General features: G+C 40.2%; 1 protein-coding gene across 2 annotated transcripts in view; it reads left to right on the top strand.

The window, feature by feature from the left end:
* The window catches only part of CPNE4 (copine 4), a 464,843-nt gene that overhangs the window by 200,206 nt on the left and 238,370 nt on the right, over positions 1–26,267 (top strand). For both annotated transcript variants that reach the window (XM_032805885.2, XM_032805883.2), the window contains exon 2: positions 3,786–3,973. In XM_032805885.2, the coding sequence (XP_032661776.1) occupies positions 3,794–3,973 (180 nt within the window). In that variant the 5' untranslated portion in view covers positions 3,786–3,793. The remainder of the gene's footprint in view (positions 1–3,785; positions 3,974–26,267) is intronic.

Genomic DNA, 26,267 nt, shown 5'->3' with positions numbered 1-26,267 from the left:
CACCTATAGTTAACCGTTAAAGGTCAGCTATATTCATTTGTTTAGATCCCTATTCACAACAGCATTTAAACATGTGCTGTTCTCAGACCCTGTCTAAGATGGTTGCAATGACAAATTATAGAGCAGAAGATGCTATGCATTTGAATAATGTGTTCTGCCGTATTTTGCAGTTTGGGTTGTAGTATGTTGTGGCATGCTGCTTGACTTAAACGTGCGGTTCTTGAATAGGAAGAGACTTAAGCACATATTTAAGACTTTCCTGAACTAGAGCTTTAATTACTCATGCTGTCACGTGTCACAGTCCCCCCTTCCCCTTAATCATGACTTTGGGATATGTGTGTATCAAACTGTGAACTCTATTTTGGATTAGGAGCTCCATTTTGGATTAAGTGCTGAACACAGGTCTTAATTTACCCAAAGCACTTTATTGAAGTGCAATCTAGGCAGCTGCCCTGCCCAGGAAAGGTGTTTAATCCCTTTTGGGGGGGACTACCACAGAGAAGCTATCAAGGCAGCAATCTGGCATGAATAGCCTTGAATGATTCTCATCTGGTGGCAGACTCCTATGGAACAATGAGTTTTCTATATAGTGTGGCAAGCCTGACTGGGGTAAGGGATTAGAGATTGCCAGCTAAGCACATGGCAAAAGAAGACAGAAACTACTTAAGAAGGGGTGCCACGCTAAGCAATGGGGAGCCGAGTATTGCCACATGCAGGATATTCAGGGGAGAATGGGAAGGCTGAATTACATCAGGCCTGAAATGTTGACCAACGTGACACACAGATGGGGTGAGATCAGACCAGGGAAAAGTGCTCAGGACTTCTGTTGTTTTTCAAAGAGCTGTAACATTAAAGTGATTTTTAAGAGGAAAGTTATTGGGTTAAAATATTCCTTTGCTAAGACTCCATTCCTACCACATTTGGCTTCTCGAAGGAATCAAGTGCTCACAGTGAAAGAGGGACTCTGAGGGAGCCTTTGAAGTGACTCAGAGTCCCAGACCCTGATTTTGAAGTCTATGGTAGCTGAGTTCTGGCACCCATGTTCCAGGAAAGGTATCAGGCAAGAAGTCTAAGGCTAGGAGTGTGCATTAAAGACCCAGATCTAGAAACAGTGACTAGATTCTACCCAGAGTCAATTGACTTAGAAGCACATAGGATCCAGACACTCGCAAAAGACTGGTAACCATTTACTAGGTTATTGGGTCATTGGGTTGTAACTAGAGCTGGGTGAATTTTTTTCACCAAAATATGTAGTTTCAGTTGACCCAAAACCATTCAGGTATTTGACACAAATTAGCCAAATAGTTTCAGTAAAACAAACACAATAAACAAACGCATTTCATAGCCATTCATAACAAAAAGGAGTAATCACTGGGCCGGGGAAAGATGGAGTGAAATCACTCTTTAGCCCGGGTGGTTAGAGTACTCACCTAGAGTGTGGGAGTTCAAAATTCAACTCCCTGCTTCAATGGCTATTTACACAAAGAGGAACAGCTTCAACACCAGAGACAGAGACACCTGTCAGGGTATTGTCTTGCAAGGTGGGAGCTCCAACTTCAAATCTGTTCACGTCCTCAGACAGAAGGGGAAATTGAATCTGGGTCTCCCACATCCCTGGTGAATGCTCTAACCATTGGGCTAAGGCTTTTAGGGGAGACCATTGCTGCTATCTAGCTCTTTACAAATGCAAAAAAAAAATCCATTTTGGGTCCAATTAAACATGTTTTGTTTGACCTGAAATAGTTTTTTTTTTTTTTTAATCCATTGGAGTTTTTCACAGTTTTTGAATTTCAGTTTGACCTAAACTGAATTCCACCCCTCACCCCCAGTATTTTGCAACAGCCAGTGAAATGAAAAATTAGTTATTTGCCCATGACAAGGATTGAAAATAATGATTTGAGGAATTTCTTGTAGACAGACAACGCATGTCTGTCATTAGTGAGAGAGACAGTTCTGCTTCATCACATAGACACGTGTTCCTAAATTTAATTTGCGTTCTTTCAGAGTTCTGCATTGGCTTGTCATTGTCCTCTCCTCATTCTGAACGTTGAAAGTTTCTGAACTAATAATGCCTTTTAGATTAATGGCAGTGCTGTGGATGTGCTCAGATTGTTTTTGAACTCTGAATAAAAAGACAATTTTAATTTCCTTCTGAAATTACCAAATGTTAGCTTTTATCAAAACAATTCTCTGCAGACATGAACCTCTGAAAATAGGGATGTTGCATGGAGGGCAGCGAGGAGGATTTAAAGAGAGCACAGAAAACAGATTGATAATCTGGTAATATTAATCCGGTTCTCCAGCAGAGTGTGAAATTACTCATTTACAGCTCTTATCTTGGAAAAAAACCCTAAACAATAGCAAGCCACATATTAGAGGAATCAGATTTGAGAGGTCAAATTAACTTGTGAAGTTCAGACATGACAGAGCTAAAGTGGTGCAATATTCCTTATTGGCACAATAGATCACATCACAGTTTTGATGCCACTACTTCGTTGTTATACTGTTGGCAACAAAAGCTTGAGCTGCAATATGGGTGATAGTTGTTTAATTGTTTGTATTAAGCTAGTGCCCTTAGACCTCATTTTTTCAGGCACTGTACAAGCTCTTAAGACATGGTTCCCGACCTGAAGAGCGTACAATCCATAATGATGAGACTTACCCATGTACATTCTTTTGCTCTGCTGCCTGTGCCGTGAATATAACACTGACCAGTGGAGGTTATGCTCTGTAGCTAGGAGGATGGGAAGTAGAGAGTAAATATAATTCAGGCTTTATGTGTACTATCGCATCTTTATAGTAGGGGCTTTGCTTTTGTAGGGTTATGTGGAAATACTAAAGTGGATACGCACCTTTTGTTAAGCGGCGTACAGCCAAATGGAGACTGAGTTAAGGACAGTTAAACTCATTTAATGAAATGTTGTATTGGTTTGAACAGAGGGACTCTGAGGGCATGTTCAGAATCACATCCAATGAGCGCTTCAGCCTGGGGAAATGTGCTGCTATGTATTATAAAGAGCAGAAATACAGCTGTAAATAGAGATGGTTGAAAATTGTGAAGTTAAGTTTCAGATCCGAAGCTTCCCAAAGTTCTGGGGTGAGGATGATGGGTTTCAGTTTGGCTCCATCTGGTTTATGTTTTGACTAGACTGTCTCTGCCCTGTACTGACTGATTATTTGCTTCAACCCTCCCCATTCCCCTTTCTCACCGTCTCTTCCCCACAGTTTCATTCCATACATGCACCTCCATCACGCTGTCCCTTCACACTCCTACCCTTCGCTTTTCTTTCCATTTAGCTAATACCCACCTAACCAAACACCCACACTCCAAAATAAACTCTGGAACTAATATGCTGTTTGGTGCCACCATGTTGTACAGTCTGATTGTATGTCCTACCTCTTTTCCTCACCCTGTGTCTGTCTTGTCTGTTTAGACTATAAGCTCTTCAGCACAGGACCATTTGTGTTTGCACAGTGCCTAACAACATAGGGCCACATTCTTGGTTGTCCTTTAGGCATTACCATAATAATCACGCCTAGTAATTTATAAATGTGAATGTTTTTTGATAGTTTTGTGGATTATTTATCATTTTATATTTAGACATTTTGCAGGGTTTGGAGAAACTCTAGAAATTTTCATTTGACTTTGCTATGAATCTCACGCATGATAAAATAGGGAGTCTTTTTTTTTTCTGCACAGCACAGAATTGGATCAGCTTCCGTGTGAACAGAAGGATTGCACTATGGGTAAATTGTTTTTGATCAACCCATTTCTCTCTTCACAGAACAGAGAATGCAGAAAATGAGCAACATCTATGAATCAGCAGCAAATACCCTGGGAATCTTTAGCAGCCCATGCCTGACTAAAGTGGAGCTGCGAGTTGCATGCAAAGGCATATCAGACCGGGACGCCCTTTCCAAGCCAGATCCCTGTGTCATCCTGAAAATGCAGTCACATGGGCAGTGGTTTGAGGTAAGTGGCCAATAAAATGCATATGAACTTGATGCTCCGGGGTACTACAGTAGAGCTCAGGTTAAGTACTATGGTAATGAATGCACTAGATAGATGTAAGAGCGACAAGATGGGTGAGGTAATATCTTTTATTGGACCAACTTCTGTTGGTTAGAGAGACAAGCTTGCAAGCTTACACAGAGCTCTCTCTCACCAACAAAAGTTGGTCCAATAAAAGATATTACCTCACTCACCTGTTCTCTCTAATATCCTTGGCTCAACACAGCTACAACAATACTGCATGCAACAATACTAGATAGATGTAATCATTTAAGCCTGATGCAAAGCCCACTGAAGTCAATGGGAGTTTTTTCACTGACTTTATCAGGCCCTTAAAGAATTGTTTGGATTTTCCCTGTCTGGAGCCTAGATAAGAAGTCAGGATCGTATAACTATTCCCCTCCCTGCCTGCCCCTCTCTGGCCAAAAAAAACAACAACAAGAACTTGTTTTTTTAAGATGAAAAATGTTTCAATGGAGACCACATAATAACCTAAAATTATACTTTCTTTCAAAATTCTGCATCTTTATTTTAAAAAAAAAGGCAGAAAAGCCCCAACAAACATTAAACAGTCTGTAAATTAATAGCTTAGGAATCCAGCCAATTCCCAAATAATTCTTCATTACTCACTGTTTCCACTGCTTCATAATAAGTCTGTGGGATGCCTCCCTGCCATTTCTGCCTCAGAAAATCTCCCACGTAAGTGATATTTATAATGAAATATCAGAGATTTTATTTTTAAAAAGTACTCCCTCTTGTGCCTGCTTGAGGATTCCTCTTTGAGTCTCTTGATCCTTCATGGTAACATAGATTAAAATGATTTAAGAATGAGAAAATTCTTATAATAAGATTATGCATGAGGTTTTGAAGCCTTAGTCTATTTGTCATTTTCAATAACAGATGGAGGTTATACAACAAATAATTAGTCAACACAATTAAAACGTTAAAGCTGGATATTACAAATGAGTTCCTTTTTCACAAGATCTTCTCTTCACATATTGCTGACTTGCAGTGTTGTAGCTAGCATGAGACCTGATAGACAGCTAAAAAACCAACAGCTCTCTTTGTTATAAATGAAGTTACTGAGTTACTTTTTGTGTGTGCATGACATATATAAAATTATTTTTCCTTGTCTTTTACTGCATTAAAATCCAGCTCTGTGCCATTTTATAGAAATGAAAAATGATTGACAAAATGCATGCAGCTTTTTCTCTATGCAGCATAAGAATGATACCCATGTTAGATGGGGCTGAACTTCAATCAGGAGGCAATCCCAAAAGTTGCAAACTGACTTTTTAAATTAAACCTCTGTCTGCCCCCACCCAAATCTGTAATCTTAATTGCATAATGGGTGTAATGTGATTGATAATTCAGAATAAGACACGTTTTGCAAATAAGAAATGGAAACATATACTAGAAGTTTAATTATTTAGCAGAATCTCCTGATCCACTGCTAAAGATTAGTATGTGATGTTTAATGGAGCTAAGCGAATAGATTGCAACAAATAATTTGGCAAACTTCACCTATTCTTTCTGATTTGTATTGTCTGTGAACAGAATGTGAAATTCTTGAATGCATTTGTTGTCAAATATTTGTGAATTTCCAAAAGGAAAAATTCTTGGTGTAGAGATTGTTCGAGTTGTAAACTTTGACTACAGTTTACGTAGTAATTTAAAGCAATGAATTTAACTAACCCACATAGAATTGTGTATATTTAGTTGTAATCCCAATTCATGCTATGTTGGTTAGGATATAAATCATCCAAACAAGAAACAAAAATAAATGTGACTTATGCAAATTGTGAATTTCACAACTGAATGTACCATTTAAAATTCAACTATATGATTATTTGAGCTTAAAGCATTTATCTTTCATGAGTATTTGTGTTCATAAAGTTCAAACATGTGAGTCTTTATGGAAAGCAAATGCAAGAGAGTTGTGAACATGGTGAAATGGTAAGACTTTTGATACTGTCTCACACAACCTTCTCATAAACAAACTAGGGAAATACAATCTAGATGAAGCTACTATAGGTGGGTGCAAAACTGGTTGGAAAACCATTCCCAGAGAGTAGTTAATTATCAGTGGTTCACAGTCAAACTGGAAGGGCATATTGAGTGGGTTCCCAGAGCGGTCATTTCTGGTTCTGGTTCTGTTCAATATCTTCATCAATGATTTGGATAATGGCATAGAGAGCACACTTATAAAAAGTTTGTGGACGATACCAAACTGGGAGGGGTTTTAAGTGCTTTGGAGGATAGGATTAAAATTCAAAATGATCTGGACAAACTGGAGAAATGGTCTGAAGTAAACAGGATGAAATTCAATAAGAACAAATGCAAAGTACTCCACTTAGGAAGGAACAATTAGTCGCACACATACAAAATGGGAAATGACTGCCTAGGAAGGAGTACTGCAGAAAGGGATCTGGGAGTCATAGCTAATCACAAGCTAAATATGAGTCAGCAGTGTAATATTGCTTTTAAATTATTATTATTAATAATAATTTAATTTGCAACAAACATTGTTCTGGGATGTATTAGCAGGAGTGTTGCAAGCAAGATACAAGAAGTCATTCTTCCACTCTACTCTGTGCTGTTTAGGCCCCAGCTGGAGTATTGTGTCCAGTTCTGGGTGCCTCATTTCAGCAAAGATGTGGACAAATTGGAGAAAGTCCACAGAAGAGCAATAAAAATGATTAAAGGTCTAGAACACATGACCTATGAGGGAAGACTGAAAAAATGGGTTTGTTTAGTCTGGATAAGAGAAGACTGGGGGGGAGGGGGGCATAACAGTTTTCAAGTACATAAAAAGTTGTTACAAGGAAGTTCTCCGTAACCTCTGAGGATGGAACAAGAAGCAGTGGACTTACATTTCAGCAAGGGTGGTTCAGGTTGGACATTAGGAAAAACTTCCTAATTGTCAGCGTGGTTAAGCACTGGAATAAATTGTGTAGGGAGGTTGTGAAATCTCCATCACTGAAGATTTTTAAGAGCAGGTTAGACAAACGTGTCAGGGATGATCTAGATCAGTGGTTCCCAAACTTGTTCTGTCTCTTATGCAGGGAAAGCCCCTGGTGGGCCAGGCCGGTTTGTGTACCTGTTACGTCTGCAGGTTCGGCCCATCGCGGCTCCCAGTGGCTGCAGTTTGCTGCTCCAGGCCAAAAGATGCTGCTGGAAGCGGCGGCCAGTACGTCCCTCGGCCCACACAGCTTCCAGCAGCTTCCATTGTCCTGGAACAGTGAACCGCGGCCAGTGGGAACCATGATCGATTGAACCTGTGGATGTGGCAGGTACACAAACCGGCCCGGCCCGCCAGGGGCTTCCCTTGCACAAGTGGTGGAACAAGTTTTGGAACCACGGGTCTAGATAATATTTAGTCCTGCCATGAGTGCAGGGAACTGGACTGGATGACTTCTCAAGGTCCCTTCCAGTCCTACGATTCTGTGTTCCTGTCAGTGCTGCAGAGACAACATAGCTTTGATAAGACAAGCTGTTTTCTGTTCTGGCTCATACATAATTAACAAAACTGTTAATTAAGTCCTAGTTGCTGGGCTCAGTTGAATGCAGTCACATAGGTATAACTGAAAACAGAATTTGGCTGGGAGAATCTTCCACTCATTGTGATGAACAATCCAAGAAAAGCAAGGATGATTTTTAGATTGCAGATGGCTGATAGTATTTCTAATTATCTTTTTATGAATAAAATCATCATATTTGATCCAGAAACCCTTCAGAGGCAAGAAACATGAAACTCTAGCATGCCATTTTTACAGTCAGTTTTTGGAGTACCTCAAAGTATCTGCTAGGACCTCCACTGTAAATCTAAAGTAAGTTTTTATAAGGGGCGATATAAATATTTACATATAGAGTGATACTTGGCATACAGTGCAATGGCCATGAATAAGGTATACAGATGATGGACTGGGCGTCAAGAGACTTGGTGTTTATTCCCAGCTCTGTTTCTCACTTGCCCCATAATCTTGGGCACGTCACTTCACCTCTCTGCACCTCTGTTTCCCCTCCTATCTGTTGTCTGCCTTGTCTCTTTCGGTTGTAGTCCCTACACTGGAAAGCTTCTCTCGTATGATGTGTACGTCTTCACTGGGGAAAAAACGTGGATTCTTATCTTAACTTGGGTTAAACTAGTACTGAAGGCTTGGCTGGTCATTTGGGTTAGCAGCTCAAGTTAAAGCCTATAGGGAGCTGGGGAGCCTATATCTTTGCTGCTGTTTTTTAATTCCCAGTACCTAACCCAGGTTAAGAGCACACCTTTTTCTGCAGTTAAGATACACCCTATGTGATTGAACAGTGCCTAGCACAATGGGATTCCAATCGTAGCTGGAGCCTATAGACACTACTCTAATACAAATAACGATGATGATGCCCAAACCCTTCAGGCCACACTACATTATGATACATCTATTTATGCTATAGAAAAACAATTTTGAAGAGTTTTTTTTTAAAATGGGTTTTTAATGGGATCATTCTTTTTGCATCCTTCTGCCTGTTAGACTAAGTGCCTTTGTTACTATGAGTCCAACTGTCCAGGGACTCATGTACATGACCTAAATATCTTTTTGGTACCATGTCACAGCATTAAAAATCTGATACCTCAAGATGGTCTCAGACTGGACTTGAGCATTGCATGGAATCTCCTGTTTCCTGTGTTATGAATCACCCATTTCTAGTCTGAGATAGCAAAATGTGACAGAACAAATTTAAACTAATGACACTTTTATGCACAGAACAGCTGTGTTCTGTTCCAAGACTGATTTTTGACTCTTCTTGGCTTTGGGCAAGTATAATTTGATTGGAAATATTCTCAGTTTAAAATGGGAGAGAAGGAAGAACACTTTAATGACAAGTTGTAGGCTTTTATTTTTTTAATGGCAGTTGTCTGAACATGTTTGAGGGGTTAAATTATTGGAATAAGTCAAAGGGAGATGGATTGATGAACCAAGAGGAGAAGTAGCAGTCAAAGGTATACGGTAAGTTCATTTATCACATAAGTATTACCACCACAGATGGGGTATACTTCCATATAATGTACGTGTGCACATACATTACAGTCTTGCTCTGAGGTGTGGCGACATTGAAATTGTTGTTGCGGGTAACCGGAAAGATAGTCTTTGTCCTATTTGAGGTTATTATCTACACATGGAAAGTAGGCATATTACTTTGAAAGCTTGATAGGTTGCAACGCTCTGTCTTGTCATATTAAGTTATATGAGATCAGGAGGTGTAATATTACGTGAAGCAGCCAGATGGAAAAGATAACACACCCCCAATAAATTATACCAACTAAACGTATAAAGAGAACATAGAAGAATACAAGCCTATATATAAATGAAACTATTCAGTCAATAGAATATTAGCAAGATCAGGGCCAGCCTTACTGCACAGACAGACCACGTGTCAGCCTAAGGCAATGCGCTAGAAAGGTGGCAAAAAATGGAGCCATTCTTCCCCCACCTATACTCTTCCTTGATCCTGTGCCTTCCTTTTCCTTCACCTCAGAATTGGATCTCATTGGCTTTCCTGCAACTGTCTCTCTCCTTCCTTGGGCTAAGTTTTAGAATCCCCCCATTACCAGCAGGATTTGGGGTTTTAGGGAGAGTGGTGTTGACTTGGGAGGGTGAATGGACTGCTTTAGATGGTCTTTAGTTTGCCCTAGAACTTTATTCTGGTACCTACCTATATCTGTTTGAAGGCCACTTGAGAAGGTTGAAAAACACTGCTATGTGCTGGGGACATGGAGGTATGAAGGTGGGGGGATTAGCTATGAAGATTTGGTTTCCTTGGCTTCTGTGGTAGAGGGCAATTAAGACCCCCTTTCCCACCCATCCCCTCCCCACATCCATCCACCCTGGTACAGTACAAACAAGGATTGAGATGTTAATCTGTGTTCCACGGGAGCTGTCTACTGGAGCTGGAATGTCCCTGGACAAAGAAGCCCAGTCTTCAGTTCATGCTACTAATTGCAAGATCGATATTGAATAAAGTTTCATCTGTCCATTATTTAATGGTGAAGCCTCTAATCTTGCATGTATTACTGAAATCTGTTTGGCTGGATGATACTGCTGCACTGGTTTTGTTGCAGCTGGTTCTGGCTAGATACTGAGTACTAAGGTAACTAAGAAGAATCAGCGAGGGTGTGGTATGGCTGTGCTTTTTGCAAGCAACGTGACATTCTGGAGATCTCCTACTCTAAAACTGTATTGAGTACCACTTGTATATGAGTTGTGGGATGGAGTTTGTTGGATGTGGTTTTGGTTTACTGGTTGTCCCATAGCACTGTAAAGTTCTTGTGTGAGCTAATAGAGTTCCTTGTTGCAATGGTGTTGAAGGGGTCCAGGCTAATAGTGCTCAGTGCCGTCAACATCGACGTGAATGATGCATGCTTGGAATCATCTCAGGATTTCATGGTCATGATGAATATGTGACTATCCCTCTCAACTCATATAGGTGAACCTAGTCTTGATCAAGTGTCTGTGATAGAATCGGGAGTTTATACAATTAAAAATCAGGCCTGTGTCATGGACCAATTACTATCGCCTTTGTTTTCAAGGTTAGGCACATCTCTCATGAAGGGTTTGGTTTGGATGGTTTTCCCTGAACAGTTATTTGAACCAGAGTTCTTCCACAAGGCCTCAGAAGGTAGCACAGCACTCCAACAGGCCATTCTGTTAAGGGTTTGGCATTATTTTCTAATAATCTTTTATCCTCAGCCATTGATTGGATGACCCCTGGATGCACAGGTGCTGCCTTTTGTTTTTGCCAGTGGATGCTCCTCTCTGCCCCCTCCCTCCCATGCGAGCCGCGGGGGGGGGCCTCATGGGGAAGAGGCTGAGCAGGGGTGGGGCCTTAGGGTGGAGCATGGGCAGGGCTTTGGGGAGAAGAGACTGAGTAGGGGCGTGGCCAGGGTCCGAGCGCTGGGGCCCATAAAAGTTTAATCCGGCCCTGCAGGGTGCTGAGCACCTCCTATTTTTTTTCAGTGGGTGCTTTAGCCCTGGAGCACCCGTGGAGTCAACGCCTATGTCTTGGTGTTCTTCTCTTAAGGCTTTACCCTCAGAGATCATCTTGGCTTATGGATAGCTTGCAAAATGTGAATTAGGAGACAAGGCAGCTAGAAGACAAGAGGCAGATGTCATGCAATGAAGCTGATTGCAAAATACAGATATTTTTCAAAGAGGTGGTTGTGTGGGAGGTGACGGAGATTCTTTGACTCCCACATAGTGTCTGGAAAGTCTTGATTAGTAGATTTGTTTCATACAGTAGATGGCTTGGTTAACTTGAGCTGCTGTTACTCAATGGCTGGCTTGAGATAAGTTCCTCCCATTGTGTAGAAATTTCTGGTTCATGTGCAGGTAAAACCAAATGGATTTAGGCCAAGCTTTCTCCTTCTACAGGGGCAGGACAGGAAAAAAGCTACCTACATCTTCTATGCCTGAGCTCAGGACAGTGAAGCACAATGAAGTAGTGGATACTGGAGCCAACTTTCTTCCTGGTTGATGGAGGCCAGTGAGGAAGGACTGAACAGATCTAGGCAAAATTGTTTTGGATGAAACTATTTTTCACTGAAAGATGCAGATTCATGTTGACCTAATAATTTAGCAAATTCACGTGGAATTTGCTGAATTGTTTAAGTCAAAAAACAAAAACAAAAAAAATCCGATAAACCAAAACCTTTCATTTTAACATTTTCAAAATTAAACATTTAATTTTTTCTATTTGAAGCAATTTTTTGTTTTATCTTGTGTACGAAACAAGTGTACTAAATCAAGACATTACAGACACTACGTGGGAGACAAATGAAATTCTTTTCAACTTTTTTGGTACAACACATTTTTTAAAAAGTTGTTTTGTGTCAACCCGAAACAATTTAATCCCCCCCACCCCAGTTTTGGCCAGCAAACCAAAAAATGAGTTATCTGAACAGCTGTAGCACTAGATTCATTATTTGTTGTGATTGTCAAACACCTCCTGCCAGATGGCCAGGTTCCTTAAGCCATTGCATGGCCTTTGCTCTAGAAATTGTGACTTGACCCTACTAATCCAATCCACTGCCCTCTGGTGCCTGAATGCCATGGGTCTTCTAGACTGTTATTGTTCTGGATACAGACCTCGGTCCAGCGCAGTGACTGCTCTGCAGTTGCTGGTGGAGAATGATCTCCTAGTTTAGGTTTTGCTGACTCCAATGTTGGAGTGGCACTGGGGTTGTTCTTGGATGCTTATGTTTCCTCATTCTTCAGTGTTCCTAGAGGGCGGTGGTAGGCACTTGACTCAGCATGTAAAACGGTACTGTCATGTGGCATCAAAATGAGGCTTAAAATGGAAAGCTGTGGTTAAAACCTTAACTGTGCATTTGCTTATGTGGCTTCATAATCTATTTCCTCCTAATGGAAGGTGAGATGGACTGAGGGATCTTTTGTATTAATTATTTCTTTTGCATTTAATCAGACATTGCTGTTGATGAATGTTAGCAGCTGCCCTCCTCAAGAGTATCTGATAATTGGTCTTGTTGCCAAGATTTCACTTTTAGTTTGTATTTTCTTCTGCTGATAAATGCCCCTAAAGTCTTGCTGTGCAGTGAAGGGACTGAGAGGCGTCTCTCCTTTTTCAGAACCACTGGAAGTTTATAGAGTCAGACTACAGGCCTATTGAATATTTTAACTCAGTCCATTCTCCAAAAAGCCTGTATTCATATAGTTGGTTGCTGTGCTTTCAAAGACTTGGTATTTTGGGGGTGTTCTCTATTCCAAAAGTTGGTTCCAGTAAGGAGTTATTTCTCCTTGACTATTAAGACAATTTCTGACTGGAATTGTGCTATTTTACATGAGTTCATATCAGAGGAGGAGTCAAGACACTAAATGGGAATGATCATAGGGGATTTTCTGTCTTTTCAAAAAAATAACTGATATTTTTGATGAAGGTTTTTTTAAAACTTTATCTATATTACAGTCTTCAATCTTGCAGTAGCACACATTCACAATATGTAATACATTTAACTACAGTCAAATCAAGTGTTTATTTAGCCTGGGATTTTTTTTCTTTCAACCTCCCCAAAATGTTTCTGATAACATTCTGTTGACCTCTCTTTTCTTATAATATGTGGTAGCTTTTTCTGTAGACTACTTCCTCAAGTTACCTGTTTTAGCATTGCATTTTCTACTCACTCCCAATTTAAACAACCCCAAAAAACAAAACCAACCTTACCCAAATGTTCTATGTGTCACATAGGGCTATTTATATTAAAGTTTGGTCATTAATCTTCAGCCCGAACTCTTCTTTTAACACCTCTGCCCCTTTTTAAAATAGGTAGAGGCACCTTGTTTTAATAACCAGTCTCATTGCACAATATTAAAAACTGCAAAGTAAAAGCATTCTCATGTCCCCTGAAGGAAAAATATTGTGACCATCTTTCTAATGGAATTTGTTATTCAGTTACATTGGAGATCAGGGAGAATTATCCGGAAATGAGCGTGGAGAAGAATATGCTGCTTGATTTTAGGTGAGCCTCAGCTTATGTGTGCACATGTTTGCAGATATACATACATAAACACGGCTCTGCCTTTGCATTTGCTTTTCCAGGACTATTGACTCGCACACTGAGGTGATGGAATCTCTTTGGGAAAACCCATTACCTGCATGTACAGATGTTAGCGCTGAAACAATGTGTGCACACACAATGTGTGTACCTGCAAATTTGCGCATGCACCAGTGGAAGAAGAGATCTGAAAAATTAAGGCCTTAAATCTTTTTGTGCTAGAACGTATCTGTCCAGGAGCTTCTGATTGTTATGTTCATGGCATACACACAGAGAAGTTAGATAAAAGCATACATACTTTTGCTGGAAGGTTTCAACGTAACGCTACTTTATTTCTTAGAATTTAGAATGATAAGATGTGACAAGAACCCCAGAACAGAGAGAGACAAAGCAGGCTGCTCCATAAAACAGAGAGGTGCAACTCACCACACCTTGCTCTAGCTGGGATGTCACAAGCAGTCAGTCAGTAAACAGGCTGGGTTGCCCCCTTAAAGACTGGAGGCATGATTGCTAAGAGGCATGCCTAGGTTGGATCAGGGGAGTACTTATAAAGAGCAGCAGGAAGCTTCAGGCCACAGGGCTGAGGTCCAGCCAGAAAAGGCTGGGAGGAGCGGCTTCAGTTGGAGCAGACTGGGACAGAGGAAAAGCTCCATTTTTGGCAGGGCTGAGTATGAATATTTTTGTCATGGTAATGGATTTTATTTTGGCACTTGAACCATTTATGTTATTAGACCAGCTCTGGTAAGGGATGCTGGTATCCATAGGAAAGGCTAGTAGGTTCTTAAGGGGCCCACAAGCAGGAGCTAACAAGGACAGGATGCCTATGAAGTGATCCCTGGCCAAGAGGAGGTGCTCAGGAGATGGGTGACAGTTCCCTATAAAGCCTCCTAACCCACAAGCATGACCAGGAAAAACCTCTACGAATTTCAGATGATCACAGTTATAACACAGTTTTCAATACACCACACTGATGAGTAATTTTTCACATAATCTCAATTCAGAGACAAGTTGCTCGCATATTCATTAGCTCCTGGTCAGATTTCTACTACATCAAAAAATATTAAGAGATTCTTCTCTGCAATTATATTTTGATAATTCTCCTTGCACCCATCCACTCTGTTGTGATTCTTCTTTCATATGGATCGCAAGTCGGTATCTAGATTGTACGGCCACCTACCTGCTGCATTGTTGAGAGTAGCGAGGTGTTCCAGTCAACTCTCCAGTCCACTCCTTCACCACATATTTGACCATCTGCATTGCTGTCCTGCAGTCACACTGTGTAGATTGAGCTCAGCCAAAGTTCTGCACTGAGGCAGCCACTCTGGCCATTCCAGTCAGCAGCCTGTTCAGTCTGGTCCAGGATTTACATCCTGGTTTGCAAACAGGGGGCTGTAAGTTAGGGCGTCTGAAATTCATCAGCATGCTTCTGTCTCCATCCCAGAGTCGCTGTCAATCTGTGAGGACATAGCTATTGGCCCTGACATGTCTTTGTTCACCCGAGATTGGCACTGAGCTGGCAGCACTGGACATGACTGCATGAGGCTGCAAAAGAATCTCTCAAAGTCAGTCATGGCAAGTCAGCAGGAATTGCAGGTGTAGTAGTTTTCCTCTGGAGACGGGCAGATCTTCTGATGGGAGGTGTGTGTTGCTTATTTGTACGTACCAGTATCATTGTCAGCCTTGTGTGCAGCAGGTAGTTTTTATCCATCCTAGCCCTCCATGTAGTTTTAAGGGTAATGGCCTCTCGTCAAAGTTTTGGTGGAGCAATATGAGCCAACACATACATATTAGATGTTAATGTGTGGCTAAGGTGGCCACTAATGATACAGGTGGCTGTGTTCAGCTCTGAATCAATGAGATGCATATGCCGACTTCTGACCCAGACTGCGTCACGATATTCTACTGGAGTGAATACTAGCACCAGGACTGAGGTTTGTAAAACATTTGCCTCTGCTCCCCAGGCAGTTCCTGCTGGCTTCTGGATCAAAGGAGTGTGGAAGGTGATCTCTTTCTTTAAGTGTTCTACATGGGACTGGAATGTTAGACTACAGTCCAGTTTGGCTCCTAAATAACTGACAACTGGCTGGAAAGGGAGTAGACAATCCTCAACACAGATAATAAGGGATTGATTGGCCTTAGCTGGCCATATGGAGGGTTGTGGCCATAGTCTTAGACTAACATAATGTAAGTCTCCACTGATGAAGATAAGGGGCCAGAGCATTCATGTTCTGGCTGAGTGATCTTTTTATATAGGGTCAGTCATTACTCACATCAGCAAAACAGATGTCATCTGCATGTACCTATTTCTTGGTCTTAGTTGTTGGTACGTCATAGGTATATATGTTGAAAAGAAGAGGAGCTAGAACAGATCATTGTGGGAGTCCATTATGGAGATGCCAAGTCAGCTGACTTTGTTTCCAGGTCACAAGATGACACTGTGAATCACTATCATTACCATGATAAACAGTGTCATGGGCTTACAGGGAATATTCTGCCACCATTTAGCAGGCAGGCCCACGTGCCAGGGCTGATAACTCACCTTATCCCCCATCTACTCCATCATGACTGAAGAATACAAACTTGAAGAGACAGGGTGTAGGGCCACTAACCTAGTCCCTGGTACATGAAGGTTAACTCCAGTTTCACTTTCCCCTCACCCGCCTAGGTGCTGAAGGGAATGTCTATAATAAAGTTTGCTGGGAAACAGAAGGGGGAGCATGCATGTGAAAAAGAAGGATTCTGCACATGGGGTCTGATGGCTGGATTGATGCCCAGGTCAGGGAAGATTTTTTGCTTGCTTTTTCTTATGTTACATTGTTTTGTTTGATGGGGGTAAATATTGGCTGCTGTGGGACAGATCTTGCTGCCTTTTGTTACTGTTTTGCCTCCGCTCAGTCATCGCACAGGCTTATGCTGCATAAGTACAGGTAGACGTTGGGCCTAAGACACAGTGAGTGTGGATCCAAATTTCCCCAAAGTTCAAGGGCATTCACCTTTGAGGTTGTGACCGAGTATAGGCCAAGAGCCATCCAAATCTCAAGGAGATGGTATCTGGATCTTGAAGTTTTGTTTTGGGGTCCATCTTTATTAAAAAGTTTTCTTTGGAAACATGCAAAGGCTTTTTTGTAACATTTACGAACCTGTTGCATCAGGTTATTAATAACATCCCCTCTCTAATTAGAAGTAATATAAGTTAATCTGCAGCAAGGGAGACTTAGGTTAGATTATAGAAAAAAACTTTCTAACTATAAGGGAAGTTATGTTCTGAGCTCAGAGGTTACCTCTCTCAAGTATGAGAAGGAGGAGGCTGGATTCAGGCTTTTAAGTTTGGCAAACTATGTCCCCATTAGCAGAACCTTCCCTTTTCCTGATTTCCTGACATAGTGTCATGGTACAGCATAACGCACATACATTTTTTTCTATTAGTTTAAATAAATAAATGAAAGCAAGCACACTTTTATAGGGCAATAGAAGTTAGAGAAAAAAAAGAGGTAACAGGTCATTTTAATCCATTCTTTTGCCGGGGCAATCCCCTAATTAGATACCAAATTGATACTACACTATCTGAGCCAAAATCTATATTATTCCTATTTGTTTACTTTGTGGTGAGCAGAGTTTGTGCAAATTATCATGGAATGCTCAGTTTTGTGGGGACAATATTTATATACAACAGAGGTCATATTTTCAGCTGCCATCTTCAATCTAGTTTGTGCATTCTAGTGTTTGTGCCAGTAATGTTGCAGGTGCACCCACGAATTTGCACATGAAAATCAGGTAGCTGGACTGGGTACCTGATTTGTGCGCACCATTGCAAGTGCTTATGCGTTCTTGCAGGTGCAAAATTCTGGACTGGTTTTAGACTGTCTGAAAATGTAGCCCTAATCTTGAATATTAACTAATGTTTGTGTGATGCAGTGCCTGAAATGTTGAGAAGCAATAAAGAAAAATCACTACTGTTTTGTTTGTATTATATTGAGTTAAAATACTGTGGGAGACCAAATATATGACTAATTAATGAACTTTGTCATCTCAGGAAAATGGCACTTGAATTACATTTTTATTACTAATACTGTTTTGCTGCTACTGCATTTCCATCAGTCTGGTTAAGCATCCTAAGATACACTTACAAATATTGCCTGCAGCAGTGCTGTCTAATCAGTGGCTCTCACTGCATGCTTCATTAGGTTCTGCAAGTTTTTCTCCGAGCCACTCAAATTAGCTTATTGTGAAAGCCATGAATTTAAACAGTAATCATAAAAATGGCTAAGAATTTTATAATAATTTTTCAAACCAGGCCAAGCAAGTATCAAGTGTACTAGCTGCATATTGTTTTTACTGAATGCAAGTAAAAATACATCACCCAAAACATTTTTTCCACAGTTTTACAAGTCAAAATTCCCAAGACAAGATTATTGGCTGGTAAAATCTGGAATGGTCAGGAAGACTCCTCCATTCTGTTTCTGACTCTGCCACAAACTAACTGTCTGGTCTTGAGCATAATTAACCTGCTGTAATTTACCCATCTGAAAAATGGGTTTGATAATATCTACTGTACCTATACTACTTAAGAGTGGCATGGGGCTCAGATGTTAGTATTATTTGTATTAGGGTATCTCCTAGAACAGGCGGTGAAGTCTGGGGGCACAAATGGATTCAAGGGGTTGCCAACACTCTTCTTTTCTTTATGGCTACATGCGAGGGGCATCCTGAAACTTTTTTTTCTCCTGTCACATGAAGTGACAATATGGAAAATTTAGGATCTCAGTGGTTCATAAACTGGAAGCTGGTTTCCATTGTGCTAGGTGCTTTATAAACACATAGTAAGAGACAGTACACTGCTCCGAAGAGCTTACAACATAAACCCCCGATCAGGCAAAGACTTGCACACATGCTTAACTTTATGTATGGTGAGTAAAGTTAAGCATATGTAGTCTTTGCAGGATCAGGCTCTGAGCAGACAAAACAGGTAAAGGGAGGGAGAAAGGAAATAGTAACTTTGCTTTACAAACATGGAACTGAGGCACGGGCAGATTAAGTGGCCTGCCCAAGGTCACATAGTCTAGGGGCAATGACATAACTACACCAAGTGAGGATCTTCCCCAGGAAATCTGGGCCAGAGGCAGGCACTGAAGTCCTAGTTTAGTACCATAGCTATTTAGTCCGTCACTCTTGTAATTAATCGTTTGCATAGTGCTTTGTGATCTTCAGATGAAAGGTTCAAAGAATATTTTTTATTTATTATACAAGGCACCAGTTATATTTTTGGCATTGTGCACATTGTACACATTTTATTTTCACAATTTAAGGTATATTTTCATTCACAAGATAGAGCTAGTCACTTGGTATATTGCATCACCCCAGCAATTGGTATATATTACTAATGCATCTATCTTCCACACATGAGCGATACACATGTACTCAGGTGACAGCATGTGACCTCACTATTCAGGTCCTCCAGAGATTTCCTTAGGGCATCGAGTGAAGTCAGGGAAGTGAGAAGCTGATATTTCTAATCTGAAAAACAAGTGGGAAATATGTTGTTGTTTCTTAAAAATGGGGAGAGTCTTTGTGTGACATAAGGAAGGAAAGAACAAAAGCAAGTGTTTTGGATTTACGTTTCACCTTAAAGGAAGATTTCATCTGAAAATTCAATCTCAGTCTTTGAAGAGGGAGAATGTATTATCACTGTACTTAGAAATGAAGATACATTATTTGGTTCCTTTGGGAATTCTCTTTGACTGGCATCAATTAGAAAGACAAATGGTATCTTTCTGCAGGAAAGGAGCTATCTTGCTGTAGTCATCCTGACCCCAAACTCATAAAAATACATTTGTCTACTTTTGATCCCTCTTCCATTCTTTCCTGAACTTCAACGATCCACCCATTTAATATTTTAAACTTTGGTGAAGATGAATGTGACACTTTTATCACAGAGATTAAATGTAACCTAAATTACAACAGAGATGCCTGTCTCCAAATTGCTGCCAAAGAGTGGAGCTGTGTGATCATGCTGCCATGGCTTTTTATTTATTTATTTATTTATTTATTTATTTATGGCTGCTTGGGGTGGCAGAAAACCTGGAGTCGGCCCTGTACACACGGCAGTGAAAGGCTCTGGTAGGGGGAAGGCAGCAGTGTAGATGTGGGAAGCACTGCTTGGGCATGTGGAAAGCCGTGTAGTGTATGCACTGTAGGGTTCAGGCGTGTAGGGCACTCGGTTCCACTCTACTCACTCACGTGCCTTATAATTACGCTGCTCTTTATACCCATGCGAGCTGGGCATGTAGTGTCTGTACTCTACACTCTGCCGTAAGTGTAGACGTAACTTTTGGTGCTTGTATGATTTCACCAGCCTGCTAACTGGAGTAGTTTCAGTAGCCCTAATTCCCCCTACTTCCTCTTCAGTTTGTATCCCATTCATCATCTGAACAGTTCTCATTTACCGACACTGCTATTTGCTAATTTTAAATCACATTTTAGTAGCTTTCCCCTCTATACCATGCCTATTTGCTTTGTAGATACATATTTCATAGTCTTCAGAGACTATATATACTTGGAACTTTTTGTCAACCTAGGTAGTCAATATTCAAGGAATAGGTAAGCAGACTTGTACTATGTTGTATCATCTTTCATTTGTTTATCCAAGGTCATTGTTCTTATGGTAAATCCCAACGCTGCATTATACTGCTTAATGCCCTTCCCATATTTAGTCTTGTTCATGGCTCTGAGGTTGCCTGGTTCCTTCTTTGATGCTTTTATTAAACCAGTTATTCTACCATTCTTTGTATTGGTCTTAATGCTTTCTCTTTATACAGCTATCAATGCGTGTGTCAAGAGCTTTCCTATTTTCCTGTTGGGATTTACTTGATCTTCTCCCTGTGATTAGCCTAACCTAATCTAGACTAATCTATATAGATTTCTGCATGGAACACATGGTATCTGAGCATATTTCCAAATTGAAAAAACAAACATCTACTTACCTCTTTCTTCCCTGCAGCCAGCAGGGGCTGGACTTTGTTTTTATTTGATAATTATTTTTTTTGTTTTTTCTTGAGAAGTTTAAGTCAGAGAAGTGGGTTTTGCATTTTATTCTGAGAAGTGATTTCCAGATTTATGGGCCAGTAGCTATGAAAGCTCTGTCTTCTTCCCATACACATCTGACTTTTGGAGCAGACAATTTCATTATTCTAGAGGGAGGTCAAAATAAGGCAGAGTGAAGTGGCCCTGGCTCCAAGTAACTTGGGCCAAGGGAAGGCTTTGAAAATTCAGTCCGAAATTTTGGCATTCCACAGGGAGTCACTGAAGAGAGCAGAGCACCAAGGTAGTGTGCTCTTGGTGGCCTGTATTGCCGAACAGATGGGCTGCTGTGCTCTGAACCACGTGGAGCTGGGTGTTATTTTAGATCACTGGTTTCATTTGTAGGCAAAGATAATTAATTTTGCAACCAGTAGTTCATGAGTGTATTAATCACCATGACTAATCAGAATCTGAGAGAAGGAATCAGTCTTCTTGTCAACCACAGGAAAGCATCTTTTTTATGACTGTGGCTATTTGTGTGTCTAGAAGCAGTTAAGAATACAGGTGAGCGCTAAGGTTTAATGATTTGAGGACAGATACCCTCAATAGAAGGTGGCAAGTTTTTGTTTTTGTTTTGTTTTGTTTTGTTTCTTTAGTCTTCAGGATTCTGACAGCTGCTTTCCATCTAGATGCTGATCTCAGCCAGGCCCTTGGCTAGGGGAAGAAGGCAATATTTGCATCTGATCTGAAGGTGACATAGAGCTGGGTGCCAGCCTGCCTATGGCTGATAGGGCAGTCAATGTGGCCTAGTGAATAGGATACTGGACTAAGACTTAGAAGACCTGGGTTCTGCTCCTGGCTCTACCACTGGTTTGCTGGGTGACCTTGTGTTAGTCATGTCACCCCCTGTGTGAATAATGTTTGATTTGTAAGGCACCATGAGGCAGACAGATGAAAGGCATGCTATGAAAGACAGGTATTGTTAGTCTAACTCTATGCCATTTCACAATCTCTCCCTTTAAAGACTTCCTAATGGTGGGGAAAAAAAGATGGATCTCTGTGGAAATCCACAGATGAGGTAGAGTATTAGGTGCACATCACTCCTGCAAGCAGCCTGACTGGAACAAGTGAAATTATCTCAGGCAAGTCTTGCTAACCCCTTTATCACTTTAGCTTTTGTTGCTCAGCTTTTGTGTTGCTGCTTTTCAAAGCAGCATTTTGGTGTTATCCTCCAAACTCTTTGCACACAGAGGGACAATGCAGCCCAGTCTCTAAGGAGATGGGACTTTTTGCTTCCTCAGTGAATAGTGAGGCAGCAAATTCAGTACAGGTGCTTGGTAATCTCGACTTCTTATTTTTTCTCTCATGCCTTTATAAACAGGCTTGTTGACTAGATGTTTATTCCATGTTCACTTTATGTAATACACATACGTAAGATACTGTAGTAATTTCTTACTGTTTATGTTTTTTATTTACTGCATTAGCCTTCCTTATATTTTTACACCGGGAAGGCTGTAATAGTCTCTGCAGTGTTACTGCTCTCCATTTCCATGGTAAAGGTTGAGACTTGCTATCTGTTGAAAGCCCAATTTTGCCACCCACCCCTAAATTCTCTTAAAAAAAAATTCAATTCAAATTATGTGTAGTGCTGGTGAACAACAAACAGTCTCCCCTCACCCCCACCTGCCGCAAAATCTGTCTTGATTCAGGATTTGCTTCATGCCAACCAAGTGAGTCTTTGTAACAGCTGGAATCATCTCAGGTGTTTCTGACTCTGGACCCGTGTTCATTACTCTTGATCATGCTGACAGCCCATGCTAACTCTGGTGGGTTTTTTTTAAATTTCTGTCTCTAACTCTTAAGTAGAGCTGATTGAAAAACTGGAACTTTTTTTCACATCAAATTTATCCCTCTTTTTCGGAGAAAAATTTCAGGTGACAATGTTTGACCAGGTCTGGTCCTAAACAATTTCTGTCCTGCATTATCAGTCTCCCCATTTACTGCCTAATTTTGTTTTGCTTATGTCAAGCTACTTTTCTTTGTGTACACATTCTTCCATCACTAAATAGTTTCTTTGCTTATTTGGTTGTATTCATGCAACTGAATTAAATAATTATGTCTATTAATCTATTTTCTTTCTTGTTTGTTCTAGGTTTTGTTGGTACTGAATTTATTTTCACTCTGAGTGCATACTTTTATCCTTCTGCCTCTTTTTCCACACTTTATTTTTGTTGTTATCTCTTTTTTATATTTGTTTTCTTCACCTCTGTCCTATATGAAAATAGGCTATTGTGCACAGAACATCTTGTCTATATAAGCTCCATATACACCCATACAAGTTAATCACCATGAACCATAGATGCTGTCATTCATAGCATCAGTTAAGATATGGAGTCGATCGTGATAGATATTGGATGTTTTTCCAACCATGATTCCCCTCATCAGTTTTATTTACCTGGTTCTCCACAATCAAAAGCAGTTTTGGGAGTAGTAACAAATATTATATATATACTGGCGCTGCTTCCAGCAGTTCCCATTGGCCCGGAGCAGCAATCCGTGGCCAGTGGGAGCCGCAATCGGCCAGACCTGCAGACGGGGCAGGTAAACACACTGGCCCGGCCCGCCAGGGGCTTTCCCTACACAAGCGGCGAACCCTGTTTGAGAACCCTGTTTGAGAAACACTGTTTTGTTTTTGAGTGCAATTATGTTAACAAAAAAAAAACCCTACCTTGTAAATTACACTTTCACGATAAAGAGATTGCGTTACGGTACTTGTATAAAGTACTATTTCTTTTGCTTATCATTTTTACCATACATACATTTGTAATAAAAAATAATATCAAGTGAGCTCTGTACACTCTGTATTCTGTGTTGTAATAGAAATCAATATCTTTGAAAATGTAGAAAAACATCCAAAAATATTCAACAAATTTCAATTGTTATTCTATTGTTTAGCAGTGTAATTAATCACGATTAATTTTTTTGAGTTAATCGCGTGAGTTAACTGTGATTAATCGATAACCTTAATTTTAATCATCAGAGGCTGTATTGTAATGCACACGCAACAGTGGGTTGAGTTAGGGTTGTGTATACTCTTAATACAGTGATTACCTGACTTTCTAAGGCAGTTTTTCCCCCTGAATACTACAGTATGCATATAAAAGAGCTTTATGGATGTAGTCAGTCATAAAAAGCCATTCACATTTGGCTCTGGTTATTACCTTGCCATCCAAATGGAGGCATGCCAAGTGTAACAGTTACAAATATGAACACAATAACCTGTCTAACTGAAATATTTAAAATGAAGCACATTTACCAACAGGCCACATAAATATAAATATGCTGAAGATTTTACATTTTAGAAATCATCAATGAGGATGTTGATATGAAGCAACTATGGCCTGTTCCCATTGTTTTCAATTGTATGACAAATGGTGGTTAGTCTGTGTGGCCTCAAGGTCGCAAAGTACAGTTGCCTCAATTATGTGAGTTTATTAAAATGGAGAACTTTTTCTTTCACCTACTCTGGAGTTATAGAAACATTGTTCTAGGAGACTTTAATGTTGGCAACCAAAAGGCATGCCCGTAAGAAAAGAAAAATATTTCCCACTTCATGGTTTCAGAGAGCTGTTGGTATTTTCTGTTGATTGAGAGTCAACAGTTAATTTGTGGGTAGTCATGAGTTTATTGTCTGAGAACCAGAGAAATTGTCATGTTGATTTCTACATGTAAAATTATCAGTTAAAGTTTTGTAAATGATATATTATTGCTGTGCTAAAATCCCAAAAGTCTGCGTAGAATTGTTCCATAGATAGATTTGTGTATCCTCTATTCCTTTATGAACAACCATGTGCTCTTCTTCACATAACTGGGTTACAGCTGATGTGGGTTGATTTTATTTTGTTTCATTGTATCATTGTTCGTTTTCTGAAGATTCCAGGTAGAGCTGGATGTGCAGCTGTGCCTAAAGAGCAGTGTACTTTTGTGTTGAAGTCTTCTGTGAATGCAGATTAATTGGGCTACAGCTGTTGATTATATGTGAAGGGAGCAGAGAATTTACTGTGTGCCTTCATATTTTTTTTAAGTTGTGCCTGCCTTTCATTTTAAGTTTTTGTACAGGGTTATGGAACTGAGACACTACAGATGCCTATATGAAGAGCAATCTGATTACTTGCAAGGAGAAGAAGATTTGGTGCTCTGCTGACACAGAAAATTTCCAATGGTCATAGTTACATACAGTGACCACTATTAAAAATTCAACAGTTTGTATTAATAGTTGCTATCGCTATTTCCCCCTCTACACGTAAGGGACTGTGGTATCTCAGATGCCAATGAATGTCAAATGTCAGTGATGGTTGACAAATGGCCATAACTATTGCTGAAGGCAGGCAGTTGAGCACTTTAAGAATGTGATTGTTAATATAGTAAATGAATTTGCCACACTGTGGAATATACTGAAGAATAAAAAGTTCACAGATAGGCATATAGAGAGAGAAATATGCTATGAGAGTAGTAGGTGTGAAGTTTATGGTGCAGAAGGGTATGTGAAGAGATGTGTTGTTGACAAATTACAGAATGGAAAGTGTGGTCACTTAAGACAAGTTAATATAATCAAACCTGCTCACACTTGTTCTGAGAGGGCAAAAAATGCGCTGCGGGAAGCTAAAGTCATGTAGCTTAAGGGAAGGGCATCCCAGAAGGTACATCAACACCACCAAGAAAGGAATGAGAGCTCAGTAGGAAGAGTAGGAGTTAGGTGTGGGAAATTCTGTACTGTGTTCTCGATAGTCACTTGTATGCAAAACTTTCAAACCTCAGTGCCTAAAGTGAGGCTCCTAAATCCATATTCAGGCACTTAACTATGAATTGCAGAATTGGAGGTTTATTTTAAAAATATTTCACATAAGGTCATACTTAAAACATTCCTTCCCCTAGGGTGATTTTTGTTCAAGGTAGTGTGTGTTTTATAACATTCTTAAGACATGCATCCGAGAAAGTGGGTATTCACCCATGAAAGCTCATGTTCCAGTACGTCTGTTAGTCTATAAGGTGCCACAGGACTCTTTGCTGTTCTTAAGACTGTAAGCTCGTTGGGACAGGAAACGTATTTTCTTTGCTGTGTCTGTGTTCAGTGCCTAGCACAATGGGACCCTGATCCCTGAAGGGGGCTTCCAGGTGCCATTGCAATATAAATAATTATAAGCCAATAAATAATAATAATGCTAATAACATTGAGGCAAAAATACAGTACCTTTTGTCAAAGGAAGTTTCACACCAACAGCCCGGTAATTCGTATAAAGGGTACTACTGTACTTGTTTTATTTTTTTGTTGTGTAGTTTCTATCAAAAGAGAAGGAAAGAAAGCTTATTTTGATACAGGTATATGTGTGTGTGTGTGTGTGTGTGCGCACATTTGTTTTTAACTCATGAAAACATTAAATGTGATTTGCTGGCAGTGATTTGACTGTCATGTTATAGAGGTTCCTCCAATGATTCTGCAATAAAATGTACATGTAGTGAAGAGCAATTGAAAATTAACAGGCTGCTTCAGATTTTTAAGAGCACCTGAATCTTTTTTTAGAAGCTATTGGATCCTGGGCCTGCACTGGGTATGGCAATTTCAAATGATTAAGGCGCTTTGCATTTTATGAGTGCTTCAGTGAGGGACTCATTCAAACAGGGCTTTGT

Source organism: Chelonoidis abingdonii, chromosome 2 (assembly GCF_003597395.2).
Source record: "Chelonoidis abingdonii isolate Lonesome George chromosome 2, CheloAbing_2.0, whole genome shotgun sequence".
Lineage (NCBI taxonomy): Eukaryota > Metazoa > Chordata > Testudines > Testudinidae > Chelonoidis > Chelonoidis abingdonii.
This window is presented reverse-complemented; position numbering and strand designations above follow the sequence as displayed.